The sequence below is a fragment of the Anolis carolinensis genome, unplaced genomic scaffold (genome assembly GCF_035594765.1).
Source record: "Anolis carolinensis isolate JA03-04 unplaced genomic scaffold, rAnoCar3.1.pri scaffold_38, whole genome shotgun sequence".
NCBI lineage: Eukaryota > Metazoa > Chordata > Lepidosauria > Squamata > Dactyloidae > Anolis > Anolis carolinensis.
This window is the reverse complement of record NW_026943847.1, coordinates 41,103-59,143: the sequence shown is the minus strand read 5'-3', so window position 1 is coordinate 59,143 and position 18,041 is coordinate 41,103. Positions and strand designations below refer to the sequence as shown.

Here is an 18,041-nt window from a genome sequence, read left to right as displayed (position 1 = left end):
TTATTTATTTATTTATTTTATCAGACTTGTATACCGCTACTCCCAGTTTGGCTCAGAGCGGTTTAAATTAAATTAAATAAATTAAAACAATACACTTAGCTTTAAAATAACAATAAAAACAGACATAGCCCCATGTTTTTCACCCATCGAAAGCTTGTCGGAAGAGCAAGGTTTTGCAGGCTTTCCAAAAGGCAAGTAGGCCTCGGATAGTTCGAGTTTCAACTGGCAAGGCATTCTATAAATGAGGGGCTACAATCGAGAAGGCTCTCTGCCTAGTAGAAGACAAATGATAAGTCCGTATGTTAGGGACTTCAAGCAAATTTTGGTCTTTGGACCGAAGTAATCTCTGGGGTTGGTAGGGGGATAAGCGGGCCCTCAGGTACGCCGGCCCCAAACCATGTAAGGCCTTAAAGGTTAGTACCAGTATCTTGAAAGTAATCCGGTACTCAATTGGTAGCCAGTGCAGCTGTTGTAGGATTGGGGTGATACGCCACCTCGCCGGCACCCCGGTGAGAAGACGGAGCCGCCGCGTTTTGCACCAGCTTTAGTTTCCGGATCACTGACAGAGGAAGGCCAATGTAGAGGGCGTTACAGTAGCCGAGCCTCAAGATGACCGTCGCCTGGACAACCGTAGCCAGGTCGTTCCTAGAAAGGTAGGGAGCCAGTCGCCTAGCCTGACGTAGATGGAAAAACGCAGATCTGCTCACAGCAGAGACCTGGGCCTCCATTGTGAGCAGAGGGTCCAATAAGACACCAAGACTTTTTACAGAAGATGACGGACGCAGTGTCTCGCCATCCAGGGTAGGCAGCTGCATCTCCCCCCCACCCGGACGGCCCAGCCAAAGGATCTCCGTCTTCGCTGGATTCACCCTCAACCTACTGGCACGCAATCATCCAGTAACGGCCTCAAGGCACTGATGGAAACTATCGGGTACGGAGTCCGGCTGGCCCTCCATCCTCAGAATGAGCTGAGTGTCATCAGCGTACTGGTGGCACTCCAGCCCAAACCTCCGCACCAGTCAGGCAAGCGGTCGCATATAGATGTTAAATAATAGAGGAGAGAGAATAGCTCCCTGTGGGACCCCACAAGATAGTGGAGACCACGCGGAAACCATCCCTCCCCTCACCACCCGCTGTCCCTGATTCTGGAGGAAGGAGGACACCCATTTAAGGGGTATCCCCCTAACCCCCGTCATGGCTAGGCAGTGGGTCAATAGATTGTGATCGACCGTATCAAATGCTGCTGTGAGATCCAATAACACGAGCAGCGCTGATCCGCCTTGATCCCTTTGGCAGCGAAGCTGATCTGTGATGGCAACTAGCACAGTCTCCGTCCCGTGCCCCCTACGGAAGCCGGACTGGAAGGGATCAAGTCCGGCTGTGTCATTGAGGAACTGCTGCAACTGTTCCGCTGCTGCCCTCTCAACCACCTTGCCCAGAAACGGAAGATTCGAGACTGGGCGGTAGCTAGCGGGAACCGAACGATCCCAGTCTGGTTTCTTCAGCAGCGGAGATACCATCGCCTCTTTTAAACCCTCTGGAAAAACTCCTTGCTCAAGGGAGCTATTTATTATATTCAACAGAGGTTCACGTAATCCCTCCAGGCAAGATCTTACTAGCCAGGAGGGACACGGATCGAGGGAGCAGGTGGTCGGCCTAGTTGCAGTCATCTGGTGGCACAAGCTATACCTGGTACTACCCAGATGACGGTCAGAAGCATCATCTTTAGCACATAATTTTAGTTCGAGCCACAATATTGTCTCCTGTGCAAAAGCAAACTTTTACCTTTATTTTTCCTTCATTTACAATGTAATGTCTTCCTGTCCTTGTTGCCTTTCTATGAATCCGCTGCAGTTTGCCAATGTCCTTTCTAAAATGGACTGAACTGAGCAGAACTGGGCAGGAATCATGTCTCCCACCCAAGGGTGCTGTTGGAGTGCAGAAGGATCTGGAGGGCAGCAGGATTCCCACTCACCCTGGGGGTCTATCCATCTGTCTCCTCTATACCGCCTTCTCTCATGTACTGCTGCTAGGCTGAGTGCCTTGGCTCTGGCTGAAGTTACATACCTTTGTGGTATAGGTTTTGTAAGAATGCAGTATGTCAAGGAACTTTGTGGCCTAATGTGCTCTCAGTGTCTCCAGGCGCCTTGCTTTAGAAACGTGGGGCAGGGATCACGCTGCAGGGAAAGAGAGGATCAGGAAAATATCTCTCCCCCAAGTTGGAGGAAGTATTTTTCTCCCAAGACTGATCACTTGGGATAGTCTGTCCATACAGATGGCCACTCAGGTTTTGAGTGGAGATGTGAAGAAGCGGGATCTAGGTAGGAAATGCTTTGCATCGTTAGCCCCTTTCCGTGTTGACCATATTATTAGAGGCCTTCCTTTACCAAGGTTGGATTAGACACAGGATCTTAGGCCGCTATCCCCTTTGCAGGGATTGTTCTTTGTTGGGCAAGTGTTAAAGTGCTTCTCAGCAGGCAACGGGCTCTTACCAGTTGGGCCAGTCTTTCTCCCCTCTTCCCCTGTGATTGCTACAGCACTAGGCTATTGTTCTTCATGTTCAATGAGATCTTTCTGTACTCTGCTCCTAATAAGATTTTACTCTTATTCATCTCGCAGGTAACCTCTAAACGAACCTTATGAAGAAAACATTGCCGTTTGCCTTACGTCTGAAAGGAAAGTACGCAGGATTAACAAGAACAAGAAATGAATTGGAGAAATTATATTTCAAGCTACATACCTTTAAATGTAAGGAAAGGGAGGATTGTGCTGTAAAAAGAGGGGTTGGTAAAGAGAAAATAAGGCTACAGCGATACAGAGACTGGGAAGAGGAAATGTCCTATTCAGGAGTCCATATCTGTGAACTTCAGGCATAATATTAGAATAATAAATGTTAAAAAATGGAAAATTCATTGTCAAAATCACACACAGTGTTATGATTGAGCCTCATGGCTCTGTTACTGACAGACGTGGGCGTAAGACTCCTCGAGAGTCAGATACTCTCGAGGAGCGAGAGAGAAAAAGACTGCGAGACATATTTGCAGCACCATCTGACGAAGAATCTTTCGAAGGGTTTACGGAGAGAATGGAGGAGGGGCTGGTTAGCTCAGAGGAGGATGAGATGGATTGGACTCGGGTAAGGGAGGAATTGGGTGCCACTGGCCATGATGGGACAGAAGATGAATGGGGACCTTCAGGATTAGACCCATGGCTTAGCTGGAGGGATGGGACGGGATCCACAGCTGGAGATGCTGTTGGGCGTAGTCAGAGGTGTTCCAGCTCTGACGAGGAAAGTGATGAGGAAACGCCCGGGTTAAGGAGGACAGCTGACAGTGATGAAGATTTGTAACTGGCATAAAATGGGGCTTGGGAGCAATTGCAAATTGCGTCGGGCAAGGTAATCTGGGCAAACGCTTGGGATCCGTGTGTGTGTGGGACGCTTCCCTGAAGACTTGTGTGCTTTCCTGTGCTGTGACGTAAGTTGATTGAAATCCAGGGTCAGACGGCGGGAGGGATTGTGTGGGCATTTGTTTGTGCAAACCTGTGCTTACTCTTATTAGCTTGACCTTCCGTCGTCTTTCTGACGGACGCCATCTCCTGCTTTGAGAACCCGGACTGAACTGACCACGGCTTGTCTTCCCCCCTTCTTGGACTTGGAAAAACTACAAACGTCTGCTTCTGGCTTTGATTTACGGAACGGAACTGGTCTACTCTACTTCTACAATCCTTGGCTGAATTGCTCGTGTTGGAGATCCTGTCTACTGTGTGTGTGTGGGAGCGACGCAAGTTACTCTAAGCACAGTGCTGGCAGCAGAGAGGAATCTGCTGCCAATTAGTTGCATTCTTTGTATCTTTTGTTCCTTGGCTTTCGTTCTGTTAATACCTAGGCTGAAGCAAGCAGTTTGTTTTTACCCGGATTAAACTCCGGTTTAATCCGGTTTATCTTTTGAACATTTACTTTTGTCCCTTTTTGCTCCTAAAGGCAAAAACTGCCTGGCCCTTGTGTTTTTACGGGCATTTTTGAGTTCTGTAATCTAATAAACTCTGTTACTTTGAATCTTGTGGCGTTCTGTCCTTGACAGATTGCCCGACGCCCATAAAAAGTTTATTGCAGCAATAAACCCGTCAGGAAGACGATGGATGAGTTAAGAGCCAAAGTAGACCAATTGCAAACGGCCTTAAGCCAAACAGCTTTTGCTGTGAAAGGACATGTTTTGACTCCTGAACGCTTTGACGGAACCAGGTGCAAGTTGCCAACCTTTTTGGCACAAGTAGAGCTTTATTTTTCTCAGCTCAGTGCTCATGCTTTTCCTACTGACACTAGCAAGGTGGCTTTTATTTTGAGTTTGTTGACCGGTCCCGCAGGACAATGGGCCACTAATTTAATTTTGGGAAATGACCCAGTCAAGGACAATTTGAATAATTTCAAAAGGTTGTTAACTGATACTTTTGGGGATCCTCTCCGCACGGAGAACGCTGGGTGGGCTCTGTATCGGTTGAAACAGGGAAAGGGGACTGTTTTGGATTACTTAAATAAGTTTAACCTGTATCGCCACCAGCTGGATTGGGGGGAAAATGCATTCATGCTTTTATTTACTGCCGGGTTAAGTGATATGCTCCAGGATGAATTAGCACGCTTGGAGCCGGCTGAAAGCTGGGACGCCTTAGTAGCTAAGGTGTTGCGTTTAGACGCAAGGTTCGAGGCTTGTAAACACTCAAAAGCAATGTGTGCGCCACCTATGCATGTAACCAGGGCACCTGTGGTGATGGGGGAAGAGCCCATGGAGCTTGGGGTCTTTAAAAAACTGTCTACAGAGGAAAAGAGCCGTAGGAGGCAGCTGGGCTTGTGTTTGTACTGTGGGAATGCTGGGCATTTTGCCAAAAATTGTAATGTGAAACCTTCCCAGCTTTCGGGAAAAGGCCAGCCCTAGTGCGACGTGAGTCCAACGCACTAGGGCTCCTCAAGCAGTCAACTGAGGGGAGGAAGCATGTTTTCGTACCCATTACATTATCTGTTGGGGGAAGGGAACTTGTTTCTACTCTGGCACTGCTGGACTCAGGAGCTACGGTCTCCTATGTAGATATTGAGTTTGCTAAGAAGCATGGCATTCCTAGAGTGCGCAAGGCATGCGACGTGTGGGTGGAGGGAGCAGATGGGAGACTGCTGGAGACTGGGGTGGTTAACCAGGAAACCTCAGCAGTAACGTGGGAGGTGCAGGGAGTAACGGGAACGTTTGTGTGGGATATTACGAGCTTGCCTAGATATGATGTGATCCTGGGGATGGATTGGCTAGCTGTAGTAAACCCACAAGTGGATTGGGCAACACGTAAAGTGATCTTAAAGAGGCAGGATTGTTGCACTCTAAACGTTACTCATGCTGATATGGAGGGAGTGCCTGCTGAGTATGGGGAGTTCTCTGATGTATTTTGTAAAAGAGAAGCGGACAAATTACCACCGCACAGGCCATATGATTGCGCCATCAAGTTGGCAGAAGGTGCGAAACTGCCAGCAGGGAGGCTGTATGCCTTGACTGTACCGGAAAGGCAAGCTTTGCGGGAGTTTTTAGATGACAATTTAGCCAAGGGGTTTATTCGCCCATCTAGTTCTCCAACTGCGGCACCAGTATTCTTTGTAGCCAAAAAGACTGGGGAACTTAGGCTGGTCTGCGACTATCGGATCCTAAACAAATACACCATTCGGGATAGGTACCCGCTCCCTTTAATCTCGGAACTGTTATCAAGGGTGCAAGGGGCTAAGGTCTTTACCAAGCTTGACCTGCGGGGGGCCTATAACTTAATCCGTATACGGGAAGGGGATGAATGGAAGACGGCATTTAACACGTGTTTCGGATGCCACGAGTTCCGAGTCATGCCTTTTGGGCTTTGTAATGCTCCTGCGGTCTTCCAGAGGTTCATGAACGATGTGTTCAGGGACCTAATTGACCAATTTTTAGTGATTTATTTGGATGATATCTTGATTTTTTCTAAGGACGAGAAAGAACATCGTCAACATGTCAAGCAGGTTCTGCACCGACTGCGGGCTAATGGGCTTTTCGCCAAGGCTTCCAAATGCGTCTTTCATGTGCCTGAAGTGGAGTTCCTAGGTCATGTAGTGTCAGGTAGGGAACTTAAAATGGACCCACATAAGGTTGACGCCGTCAACTCATGGCAGGAGCTGAAAACTAAGAAGGATGTACAAAGGTTCTTAGGTTTTGCTAATTACTACCGGGAGTTTATTCCGAATTTTGCAAAGCTCACGGTACCTTTGACGCAGCTTCTGCGCAAGAAACAGCCATTTGTGTGGGGGCGGGAAGCTCACGAGGCGTTTCTACAACTTAAGTCTAGTTTTCAATCAGACAACATACTAACCCATCCTGATGTTGACAAACCGTTCGTGGTAGAAGCGGACGCTTCTAGCTACGCGTTGGGGGCTGTATTGTCTCAGAAAGATTCCTCAGGGACCTTGCGTCCCTGTGGATTTTACTCGCGGCAACTAACACCCTTCGAGCAGAACTATACCATATGGGAGAAGGAGTTGTTGGCGATTAAGGTGGCGTTTGAGGTGTGGCGGCACTGGCTTGAAGGGGCACGGCACCAGATCGTGGTCAGATCTGATCACAAGAATTTAGAGCACTTGCAAACAGCAAAGAAGTTAAACCAGCGTCAAATCCGATGGGCTTTGTTTTTCTCCAGGTTTAACTTCAAGGTGCAGTTCGTAGAGGGGAAGGCAAACTTGCGGGCCGATGCTTTATCCCGCAAGCCGGAGTTTAAGACCAATGAGCAGGTTGTATGTCAGACCATCTTGCCTACTGCCTCTCTGTGTGTTGTAGATAATGAGCTCGGGTAACATGACCAGATCCTTGAGGCTCAGAGGGATGATGTGTGGACACAGGAGCAACTGATGCTGCTCTCAGCAGGTAATCGTACCATACTGCCGCATCTACAAGATCAAGACGGAGTATTGGTACGCAGGGGGCAGGTCTACGTACCAGTGGGGGCCCTCAGGTTGGAGGTGATTAGAGCCCACCATGACGAACCCATGGCTGGGCACTTTGGCAGATTCAAGACCGTGCAGCTCATTACCAGGAGCTATTGGTGGCCAAAGATGCGGCAAGACATTCTGCGCTTTTGTGACAGCTGCGCCGTTTGCCAGCAGAGTAAGACGCCTGTTGGGCGCCCTAGAGGGTTGTTGTCGTCTTTACCTGTTCCGGACAGGCCATGGCAAATCATTTCCATGGATTTCATTTCAGATTTGCCTAAGTCTGGGGGTTATACTTGTATTTGGGTGGTGGTGGATTTATTTAGTAAACTGGCTCATTTTATTCCTTGTTCAACCATTCCGGCGGCCCCTACGTTGGCCTTACTATTTACTAAGCACATCTATCGTTTGCACGGAGCACCCGAGGTGATTATTTCAGATAGGGCTCCGCAATTTGTGTCACGCTTTTGGAAACATTTCCATGAGTGCTTGGGGACTAAGTTAAACGTTTCTTCAGCCTTTCATCCGCAAACGGATGGACAGTCGGAACGGGTTAATGGGCTCTTAGAGCAATATCTGCGTTGTTTTTGTTTAGATCAACCCACGGCTTGGGTGAAGTGGCTACCGGTGGCGGAATTTGCTTACAACAATGCGGTGCACACATCTAGTCAGCATACGCCGTTTGAGCTAACTTATGGTTTTCACCCACGGGGAGGTGTGGCGCCGTCGACCAATGTGGTCTCTTCGGACCCTGTGTACCGCTCTACGGAAATGGCTGCATTGCATGATGTTGCCCGTCGCTTACTGCTGGAAGCTAAGGCAACGCAGAAGACTCAGGCTGACCGCCACAGGCAGGCAGGGGAGGAGTTGGAAGAAGGGGATTTGGTGTGGTTATCTTCCAAACATATTAAACAGGCTGGGGGAAAGTTTGCGCCTCGGTATTTGGGTCCCTTTCCTATCGTTAAAAAGATTTCTTCCGTTGCGTTTCGTTTGCGTTTACCGTCTAGTTTAAAGGTCCATCCAGTCTTTCATCGTTCGCTGTTGAAACTTGATACCTCTAGTCGTCGTGGTGCTATAGCGGAGGGTATCACTGCCACTTCTCCGCCATCGGGGGAGGAGGCCTTTGTGAGAGGGGATAGTGTTATGATTGAGCCTCATGGCTCTGTTACTGACAGACGTGGGCGTAAGACTCCTCGAGAGTCAGATACTCTCGAGGAGCGAGAGAGAAAAAGACTGCGAGACATATTTGCAGCACCATCTGACGAAGAATCTTTCGAAGGGTTTACGGAGAGAATGGAGGAGGGGCTGGTTAGCTCAGAGGAGGATGAGATGGATTGGACTCGGGTAAGGGAGGAATTGGGTGCCACTGGCCATGATGGGACAGAAGATGAATGGGGACCTTCAGGATTAGACCCATGGCTTAGCTGGAGGGATGGGACGGGATCCACAGCTGGAGATGCTGTTGGGCGTAGTCAGAGGTGTTCCAGCTCTGACGAGGAAAGTGATGAGGAAACGCCCGGGTTAAGGAGGACAGCTGACAGTGATGAAGATTTGTAACTGGCATAAAATGGGGCTTGGGAGCAATTGCAAATTGCGTCGGGCAAGGTAATCTGGGCAAACGCTTGGGATCCGTGTGTGTGTGGGACGCTTCCCTGAAGACTTGTGTGCTTTCCTGTGCTGTGACGTAAGTTGATTGAAATCCAGGGTCAGACGGCGGGAGGGATTGTGTGGGCATTTGTTTGTGCAAACCTGTGCTTACTCTTATTAGCTTGACCTTCCGTCGTCTTTCTGACGGACGCCATCTCCTGCTTTGAGAACCCGGACTGAACTGACCACGGCTTGTCTTCCCCCCTTCTTGGACTTGGAAAAACTACAAACGTCTGCTTCTGGCTTTGATTTACGGAACGGAACTGGTCTACTCTACTTCTACAATCCTTGGCTGAATTGCTCGTGTTGGAGATCCTGTCTACTGTGTGTGTGTGGGAGCGACGCAAGTTACTCTAAGCACAGTGCTGGCAGCAGAGAGGAATCTGCTGCCAATTAGTTGCATTCTTTGTATCTTTTGTTCCTTGGCTTTCGTTCTGTTAATACCTAGGCTGAAGCAAGCAGTTTGTTTTTACCCGGATTAAACTCCGGTTTAATCCGGTTTATCTTTTGAACATTTACTTTTGTCCCTTTTTGCTCCTAAAGGCAAAAACTGCCTGGCCCTTGTGTTTTTACGGGCATTTTTGAGTTCTGTAATCTAATAAACTCTGTTACTTTGAATCTTGTGGCGTTCTGTCCTTGACACACAGGGGAGAAGCGACATAATTGCAAGGACTGTGGGAAATGTTTCATTGAGAGAAGTTCTCTTGCTAAACATCAACGAACTCACACAGGAGAGAAGCCATATAAATGTGTGGAATGTGGAAAGAGCTTCAGTCAGAGTGGAAATCTACACACCCATCAGAGGACCCACACAAGGGAGAAGCCACATACATGCATGGAATGTGGAAAGAGATTCAGTGAGAGTGGAAATCTATGCACCCATCAAAGGACTCACACAAGGGAGAAGCCACATACATGCATGGAATGTGGAAAGAGCTTCAGTCAGAGTGGAGATCTACGCACCCATCAAAGGACTCACACAGGAGAGAAGCCACATATATGCATGGAATGTGGAAAGAGCTTCAGTCAGAGTGGACATCTGCGTATCCATCAAAGGACTCACACAGGGGAGAAGCCATATAAATGCATGGAATGTGGAAAGAGCTTCAGTCGGAGTGACAGTCTACGTTCCCATCAAAGGATCCACACAGGGGAGAAGCCACATACATGCATGGAATGTGGAAAGAGCTTCAGTGAGAGTGGACATCTGCGTATCCATCAAAGGACTCACACAGGGGAGAAGCCATATAAATGCATGGAATGTGGAAAGAGCTTCAGTCGGAGTGACAGTCTACGTTCCCATCAAAGGATCCACACAGAGGAGAAGCCACATACATGCATGGAATGTGGAAAGAGCTTCAGTCAGAGTGGAGATCTACGCACCCATCAAAGGACACACACAGGGGAGAAGCCACATACATGCATGGAATGTGGAAAGAGCTTCAGTGAGAGTGGACATCTGCGTATCCATCAAAGGACTCACACAGGGGAGAAGCCATATAAATGCTTGGAATGTGGAAAGAGCTTCAGTCGGAGTGACTATCTACGTTCCCATCAAAGGATCCACACAGGGGAGAAGCCACATACATGCATGGAATGTGGAAAGAGCTTCAGTCAAAGTGGAGATCTACGTACCCATCAATGGACTCACACAGGGGAGAAGCCACATACATGCATGGAATGTGGAAAGAGCTTCAGTGAGAGTGGACATCTGCGTATCCATCAAAGGACTCACACAGGGGAGAAGCCATATAAATGCATGGAATGTGGAAAGAGCTTCAGTCAGAGTGGACATCTGCGTATCCATCAAAAGATGCACACAGGAGAGAAGCCACATACATGCATGGAATGTGCAAAGAGCTTCAGTCGGAGTGACAGTCTACGCACCCATCAAAGGATCCACACAGGGGAGAAGCCACATACATGCATGGAATGTGGAAAGAGATTCAGTCAGAGTGGACATCTGCGTATCCATCAAAGGACTCACACAGGAGAGAAGCCACATACATGCAGGGAATGTGGAAAGAGCTTCAGTGATAGTGGACATCTGCGTATCCATCAAAGGACTCACACAGGGGAGAAGCCACATACATGCAGGGAATGTGGAAAGAGCTTCAGTGATAGTGGACATCTGCGTATCCATCAAAGGATGCACACAGGAGAGAAGCCACATACATGCATGGAATGTGGAAAGAGCTTCAGTCAGAGTGGAAATCTACGCACCCATCAAAGGACTCACACAGGGGAGAAGCCACATACATGCATGGAATGTGGAAAGAGCTTCAGTAACAGTTCGAATCTTCGTACCCATCAAAGGATGCACACAGGAGAGAGACCACATAAATGCGTGGAATGTGGAAAGAGTTTCAGTGAGAGTGGACATCTGCGTATCCATCAAAGGATGCACACAGGAGAGAAGCCACATAAATAGGACAAGTGCAAAGAAGCCAGAATGTTTGTCCAAAGAACTTCTAAGGACTATGACTTAAAATAGACATGAACAGGAAGTGGAAGGGGAAGAAATCACAAAATCATATAACCATAGAGTTGGAAGAGACCTCATGGGTCATCTAGTCCAACCCCCTGCCAAGAAGCAGGAAATTCCATTCAAAGCACCCCGGACAGATGGCCATCCAGCCTCTGCTTAAAAGCCTCCAAAGAAGGTTCCACAGCTGAACTGCTCTCACAGTGAGGAACTTCTTCCTTATGTTCAGGTGGAATCCCCTTTCCTGTAGTTTGAAACTATTATTCTGCATCCTAGTTTGCAGAGCAGCAGAAAACAAGCTTGCTCCCTCCTCCTTATGGGATTTTGGCCTGCATAAATAGGGGCAGAGTGTCTAGATCCAGGGAAGTCATGCTCCCCCTCTATTCTGCCTTGGTCAGACCACTTTACCTGGAATCACACTGTGTCTAATTCTGGGCACTGCAATTGAAAGGAGACGTTGAAAAGCTGGAAGAAATAGAAGAGGCAAATGTAGTAGCATTGAGGAAAATAGTTTGAAAAAATTAATACACATCTATCTTGGTTTGGAAAGACAGCAATACTAAAAATGAAAATGCTTCTGAGGATAAACTTTATACTTACATATACCTTATATTTATAATGCCATTTCAGATTATAGAAGAAGAGTTGAATACATGATTTCTTTGCAACATTTCTACCCCACCTTTCTCCACCCCAAAGGAGACTCATTTGGACAAATGATAAATACTGTAATGGCAGTCAAAGAAATTGACGAAACAAGTTACAGAACAGATCTCAAAAAGAAGAAGGATTAGCGCTTCCTCATATCAAAAAATATTATAAGGCAAACAGACTGAGATTGGTTATACAAGGAATGATGAAAAGGAGGATGTAGAATAGTTAATAATGGATTCAGGAAAAGTGGAAGAAGAAATTCGGAATAGGTTTTAAAATAGTTTATGAGGAAAAAAATAAGGTAAACTGGGAACCCAATGTTGAGTAATGCATTAGAAATATGGAACAAATACAGGAGAAAGTTAATAGCAGATGGCTCAATAATAACCCCAATTATAATGGAAAAGACATTTACAAAAAATAATATATATATGTGATGGATAAAAAATTAAGGGGAAAAACTTAGATAAAATAGGGGATTGGCTAAAGGTTGGAATGAAGAAAGAAAAGATCAGGAACATAAAAATTTGAAAGGAATATCCAGTAAAATTTCTAAAATATTAATTGAAAAAAAGAAAGGAAAAGTAAAGAATAACACCTTCAAGAAGATTTGGAAAGAAAATATAGGAATGAAAATCAATGAAACAGAGGGGTTACAATTATGGGCACAAAGACACTTGAAAAATATATCCATATGTGTTAAAGAAAATTATTATTTAGTTGATATGGAAATGGTACCTCACACCCATAAGAATAGGAAATATAAATAAAAACTACTCAAACAATTGCTGGAGAGGATGCCAAGAATCGGGAACATACATACATATGTGGTGGCAGTGTCAATATATAAATAATTTCTGGGGAAAAGTATTAAGAGAGATAGACACAATGAACATTCAAATAGAAAGAAGTCTTAGCATGGCTTTATTCTCATTATATAATAATAAACAGTTGGAAAAAGAGGACAAAGATGCGATAAAAAACGCATTAACAATTGCAAGACAGCTTATAGCAAGGAATTGGAAAAGGGAAATAAATATAGAGATAGAAGAATGGTATAAGGAAGTATGGAAACTGGGAAGAAATGATAGGTTGACGTGGAGAGGGATTTAGAAACAAAGTGATTGTGATGATGTCTGGAGAAAATGTATTGGAAGAGGATTCAAAAAGAAAGACAGAATTACCTCCACAAGAGGGAATGAAAAGGAATTTTGGACAGATGATAAATAAAAAAAGTGACTTGGGGGAGGGTAAGAAATCTGTATAAGCGTGAAAATAACAGTAGATGCCAAATGTTAATGTATTGTAGATTGTACTGAATATAATGTGGCTGCTGTAAAAGGATGTACGATTTTTTAAAAATAATAATAAATGTATTTGTAATTTGTATAAATATGCATTTGTTTTTGTTTCTTGTATTTGAATATAAATTATTTTTAAAAACAGATTATGATGTAGCAGCTATAAAAGCCAATGTGATTCCAGGCTGTCCCGATAGGAGGATTCTGTCTATATCCAAGGAAGTCACGGCCTCCTTTCTTCCGCTTTGGTCAGACTCACCTGGAATGACCCTGTCTCCAGGTCTCGGTCCCACAATTCAAGACGGATATTGACAGGTCAGAATATCTCCAGAGACGGGATGTAGAGAAGGGCGGAGAGAGACAGCTGGGTATGTTTCACTTGGAGGAAAGAAGGAAGGGCTTCTCCTTGGCAGGAAGGAAATGTTGGATCCCAAAAGGGTTGGCCGTGGTCAGGATGAGAGGTGGACGGAGAGGAAAGGCGTGTCCATGAGACCCCGTGTTGCCTCCTCCTGGAATGGACTCCTAGGACCCTAGAGCCGGAAGAGACCCCCAAGGGCCACCCCGTCCTGCCCCTGCCATGCAGGAAGGCACAATCAAAGCACTCCCGATAGATAGCCTCTGCAGAGAAGCCTCCAGAGAAGGACACTCCACCACACTCTGAGGCAGCCTAGGCCACTCTCCAACAGCCCTTACTCATTCTTAATGTGTATCTTTGTATATTAAGAGAAGACCTGTAAATAGTTATAAGTAGTGAATAAATCAAGAATAAAACCTCCAAGGACTTTGGATGAAAGTCAGAACTCAAGAGTGTTTATTCAAAGAGACGAACTAGTTTACAAGGCCAGAGGCTGTGAAACTGTGACCAGGACTCTGCCGTGTTTTGGGGGTTGGAATCCACTCCTTGCCTATGAGACAGTCTGTCCCATTGTATAGCTGGAGGAGGCCGTGAGAGGACTGAATTCACCTGCCTGTCTAGCAGGGGTCTTGTGTGTGTGTTTTACTCTGCTTCTCCTTTCCTTCCATCACTCATTAACACTGACTAGTTGTGCAGGCCTCACCTACACAACAGAAAGCATTTCCTGAAGGTCAGAGCTGTTCAGTAGTGGAGTCTGCTCCTATCGGGAGTCCATAAGAGTCTCCTTTGGAGGTTTTTAAGCTGAGATGGTATGACCATCTGTTGGGGGTGCTTTGGTGGTTTATTCCTGCATGGTCTGAAGATGATTAGCCCCTCAGCACACAACCCAAACTGACTGGGAGGAGGAGGAGGAGATGTGTGTTCTTTCGCCATGAAACCACTGATCCCGTGGGTCGTGGAGTCCAGCCCCATTCTCTCCAAGCAGCGTCACCAGCCAGACCATCCTCCGCAGGTCGCTCTCCAGCCCCTTTTTGGGGTCATCCAGAGAGAGGACTCCCTCCCCCCCACTTCTCTAGGGCCTTGCCTTCTTACCCAAATCAGAGATTCACAGAATAGTATATTTGGAAGAGACCACGAGGGCCATCTAGTCCAACCCCCTTCTGCCAGGCAGGAAAAGCAGAATCCCTTGCCAGAATCCCCGCAGGGTTCAATACTGTCTCCCACGCTGTGTAACATCAACATGAAGCCGTTGGGAGAGATCATCTGAAGTTTTGGAGTTCAATGTCATCTGTACGCAGAGGTCTTCCTTGTCAGTCGCAAGGCCAAACAGGGCACAGGGTCACAGCCTGTGTTGGATGGGTTACCTGTCCAAACGTATCTCCCCTTATGAACCATCTCGGAGTCTAAGACCGTCTGGAGAGGCCCTGCTCTCAATCCCGCCCTCTTCGCTGGCATGATTGGCAGGGATGAGAGACAGGGCCTTCCTTCTCGGTAGTGGAAAGGATGGGAAGAGAAGAGAAAAAGGAAGGAAGGGCAAGAGAAAAGAAGACAAGGGAAGGGAAGGAAGGAAGGGGAAGAGAAAATAAGGCAAAGGGAAATATGGGAAGAGAAGAGAAAAAGGAAGGAAGGACAAGAGAAAAGAAGGCAAAGGAAGGGAAGGGAAGGAAGGGGAAGAGAAAATAAGGCAAAGGAAAATATGGGAAGAGAAGAGAAAAAGGAAGGAAGGACAAGACAAAAGAAGACAAAGGAAGAGAAGGGAAGGAAGGAAGGGGAAGAGAAAATGAGGCAAATGAAAATATGGGAAGAGAAGAGAAAAAGGAAGGAAGGACAAGAGAAAAGAAGAGAAAGGAAGGGAAGGAAGGAAGGAAGGGGAAGAGAAAATAAGGCAAAGGAAAATATGGGAAGAGAAGAGAAAAAGGAAGGAAGGACAAGACAAAAGAAGACAAAGGAAGAGAAGGGAAGGAAGGAAGGGGAAGAGAAAATGAGGCAAATGAAAATATGGGAAGAGAAGAGAAAAAGGAAGGAAGGACAAGACAAAAGAAGACAAAGGAAGAGAAGGGAAAGAAGGAAGAGGAAGAGAAAATAAGGCAAAGGAAAATATGGGAAGAGAAGAGAAAAAGGAAGGGAGGACAAGAGAAAAGAAGACAAAGGAAGGGAAGGGAAGGAAGGAAGGGGAAGAGAAAATAAGGCAAAGGAAAATATGGGAAGAGAAGAGAAAAAGCAAGGAAGGGCAAGAGAAAAGAAGGCAAAGGAATATATGGGAAGAGAAGAGAAAAAGGAAGGAAGGGCAAGAGAAAAGAAGACAAAGGAAGAGAAGGAAGGAAGGGGAAGAGAAAATAAGGCAAAGGGAAATATGGGAAGAGAAGAGAAAAAGGAAGGAAGGGCAAGAGAAAAGAAGACAAAGGAAGGGAAGGGAAGGAAGGAAGGGGAAGAGAAAAGAAGGCAAAGAGAAATATGGGAAGAGAAGAGAAAAAGGAAGGGAGGACAAGAGAAAAGAAGGCAAAGGAAGGGAAGGGAAGGAAGGAAGGGGAAGAGAAAAGAAGGCAAAGGAAGGGAAGGGAAGGAAGGAAGGGGAAGAGAAAAGAAGGCAAAGAGAAATATGGGAAGAGAAGAGAAAAAGGAAGGAAGGGCAAGAGAAAAGAAGGCAAAGGAAGAGAAGGGAAGGAAGGAAGGGGAAGAGAAAATAAGGCAAAGGAAAAGATGGGAAGAGAAGAGAAAAAGGAAGGAAGGGCAAGAGAAAAGAAGACAAAGGAAGGGAAGGGAAGGAAGGAAGGGGAAGAGAAAATAAGGCAAAGGAAAAGATGGGAAGAGAAGAGAAAAAGGAAGGAAGGGCAAGAGAAAAGAAGACAAAGGAAGGGAAGGGAAGGAAGGAGGGAAGAGAAAAGAAGACAAAGGAAGGGAAGGAAGGAAGGGGAAGAGAAAATAAGGCAAAGGAAAAGATGGGAAGAGAAGAGAAAAAGGAAGGAAGGACAAGAGAAAAGAAGACAAAGGAAGGGAAGGGAAGGAAGGAAGGGGAAGAGAAAATAAGGCAAAGGAAAATATGGGAAGAGAAGAGAAAAAGGAAGGAAGGACAAGAGAAAAGAAGACAAAGGAAGGGAAGGGAAGGAAGGGGAAGAGAAAAGAAGACAAAGGAAGGGAAAGAAGGAAGGGGAAGAGAGAATAAGGCAAAGGAAAAGATGGGAAGAGAAGAGAAAAAGGAAGGAAGGACAAGAGAAAAGAAGACAAAGGAAGGGAAGGAAGGAAGGGGAAGAGAAAATAAGGCAAAGGAAAAGATGGGAAGAGAAGAGAAAAAGGAAGGAAGGACAAGAGAAAAGAAGACAAGGGAAGGGAAGGAAGGAAGGGGAAGAGAAAATAAGGCAAAGGAAAAGATGGGAAGAGAAGAGAAAAAGGAAGGAAGGACAAGAGAAAAGAAGACAAAGGAAGGGAAGGGAAGGAAGGAAGGGGAAGAGAAAAGAAGACAAAGGAAGGGAAGGAAGGAAGGGGAAGAGAAAATAAGGCAAAGGAAAAGATGGGAAGAGAAGAGAAAAAGGAAGGAAGGACAAGAGAAAAGAAGACAAAGGAAGGGAAGGAAGGAAGGGGAAGAGAAAATAAGGCAAAGGAAAAGATGGGAAGAGAAGAGAAAAAGGAAGGAAGGACAAGAGAAAAGAAGACAAGGGAAGGGAAGGAAGGAAGGGGAAGAGAAAATAAGGCAAAGGGAAATATGGGAAGAGAAGAGAAAAAGGAAGGAAGGACAAGAGAAAAGAAGAGAAAGGAAGGAAGGGGAAGAGAAAATAAGGCAAAGGAAAATATGGGAAGAGAAGAGAAAAAGGAAGGAAGGACAAGACAAAAGAAGACAAAGGAAGAGAAGGGAAAGAAGGAAGGGGAAGAGAAAAGACAAAAGGAAGGGAAGGGAAGGAAGGAAGGGCAAGAGAAAATAAGGCAAAGGAAAATATGGGAAGAGAAGAGAAAAAGGAAGGAAGGACAAGAGAAAAGAAGAGAAAGGAAGGGAAGGAAGGAAGGAAGGGGAAGAGAAAATGAGGCAAATGAAAATATGGGAAGAGAAGAGAAAAAGGAAGGAAGGACAAGACAAAAGAAGACAAAGGAAGAGAAGGGAAGGAAGGAAGGGGAAGAGAAAATGAGGCAAATGAAAATATGGGAAGAGAAGAGAAAAAGGAAGGAAGGACAAGACAAAAGAAGACAAAGGAAGAGAAGGGAAAGAAGGAAGGGGAAGAGAAAAGACAAAAGGAAGGGAAGGGAAGGAAGGAAGGGCAAGAGAAAATAAGGCAAAGGAAAATATGGGAAGAGAAGAGAAAAAGGAAGGAAGGGCAAGAGAAAAGAAGGGAAGAGAAGGGAAGGAAGGAAGGAAGGGCAAGGGAAAGAGGGCAAAGGGATGGAAGGGAAGAGAAAAGGGGAAGTAAAGAATGGCAAGAGAAAATAATAATGATGATGACGATGATGATGAATCTTTATTTATATCCTGCTTTTCTCCCTCACTGGACCCAAAGCGGCTTACAACATATTAAACTCACATAAACAACAATCAGAGTACATCAATAATATAACCATAATAGGATAAACAGATTAAGGAAAAACAATTACAGTATGCATTCAAGTTCTTGAGGCATCAAATGAGACATATAT

General features: G+C 45.9%; 2 protein-coding genes and 1 pseudogene across 2 annotated transcripts in view; 2 read left to right on the top strand and 1 right to left on the bottom strand.

Moving 5' to 3' along the window:
- The window catches only part of LOC107983865 (zinc finger protein ZFP2), a 114,829-nt gene extending 101,619 nt beyond the window's left edge, over window positions 1-13,210 (top strand). The window contains exon 2 of the mRNA XM_062966874.1: window positions 9,286-13,210. Within this exon, the coding sequence (XP_062822944.1) occupies window positions 9,286-11,057 (1,772 nt within the window). The 3' untranslated portion in view covers window positions 11,058-13,210. The remainder of the gene's footprint in view (window positions 1-9,285) is intronic.
- LOC134292290 (zinc finger protein 709-like) overlaps window positions 1-18,041 on the top strand; it is a 45,661-nt pseudogene that overhangs the window by 4,505 nt on the left and 23,115 nt on the right.
- The window catches only part of LOC134294949 (zinc finger protein 208-like), an 81,277-nt gene that overhangs the window by 57,429 nt on the left and 5,807 nt on the right, over window positions 1-18,041 (bottom strand). The window lies entirely within an intron of this gene.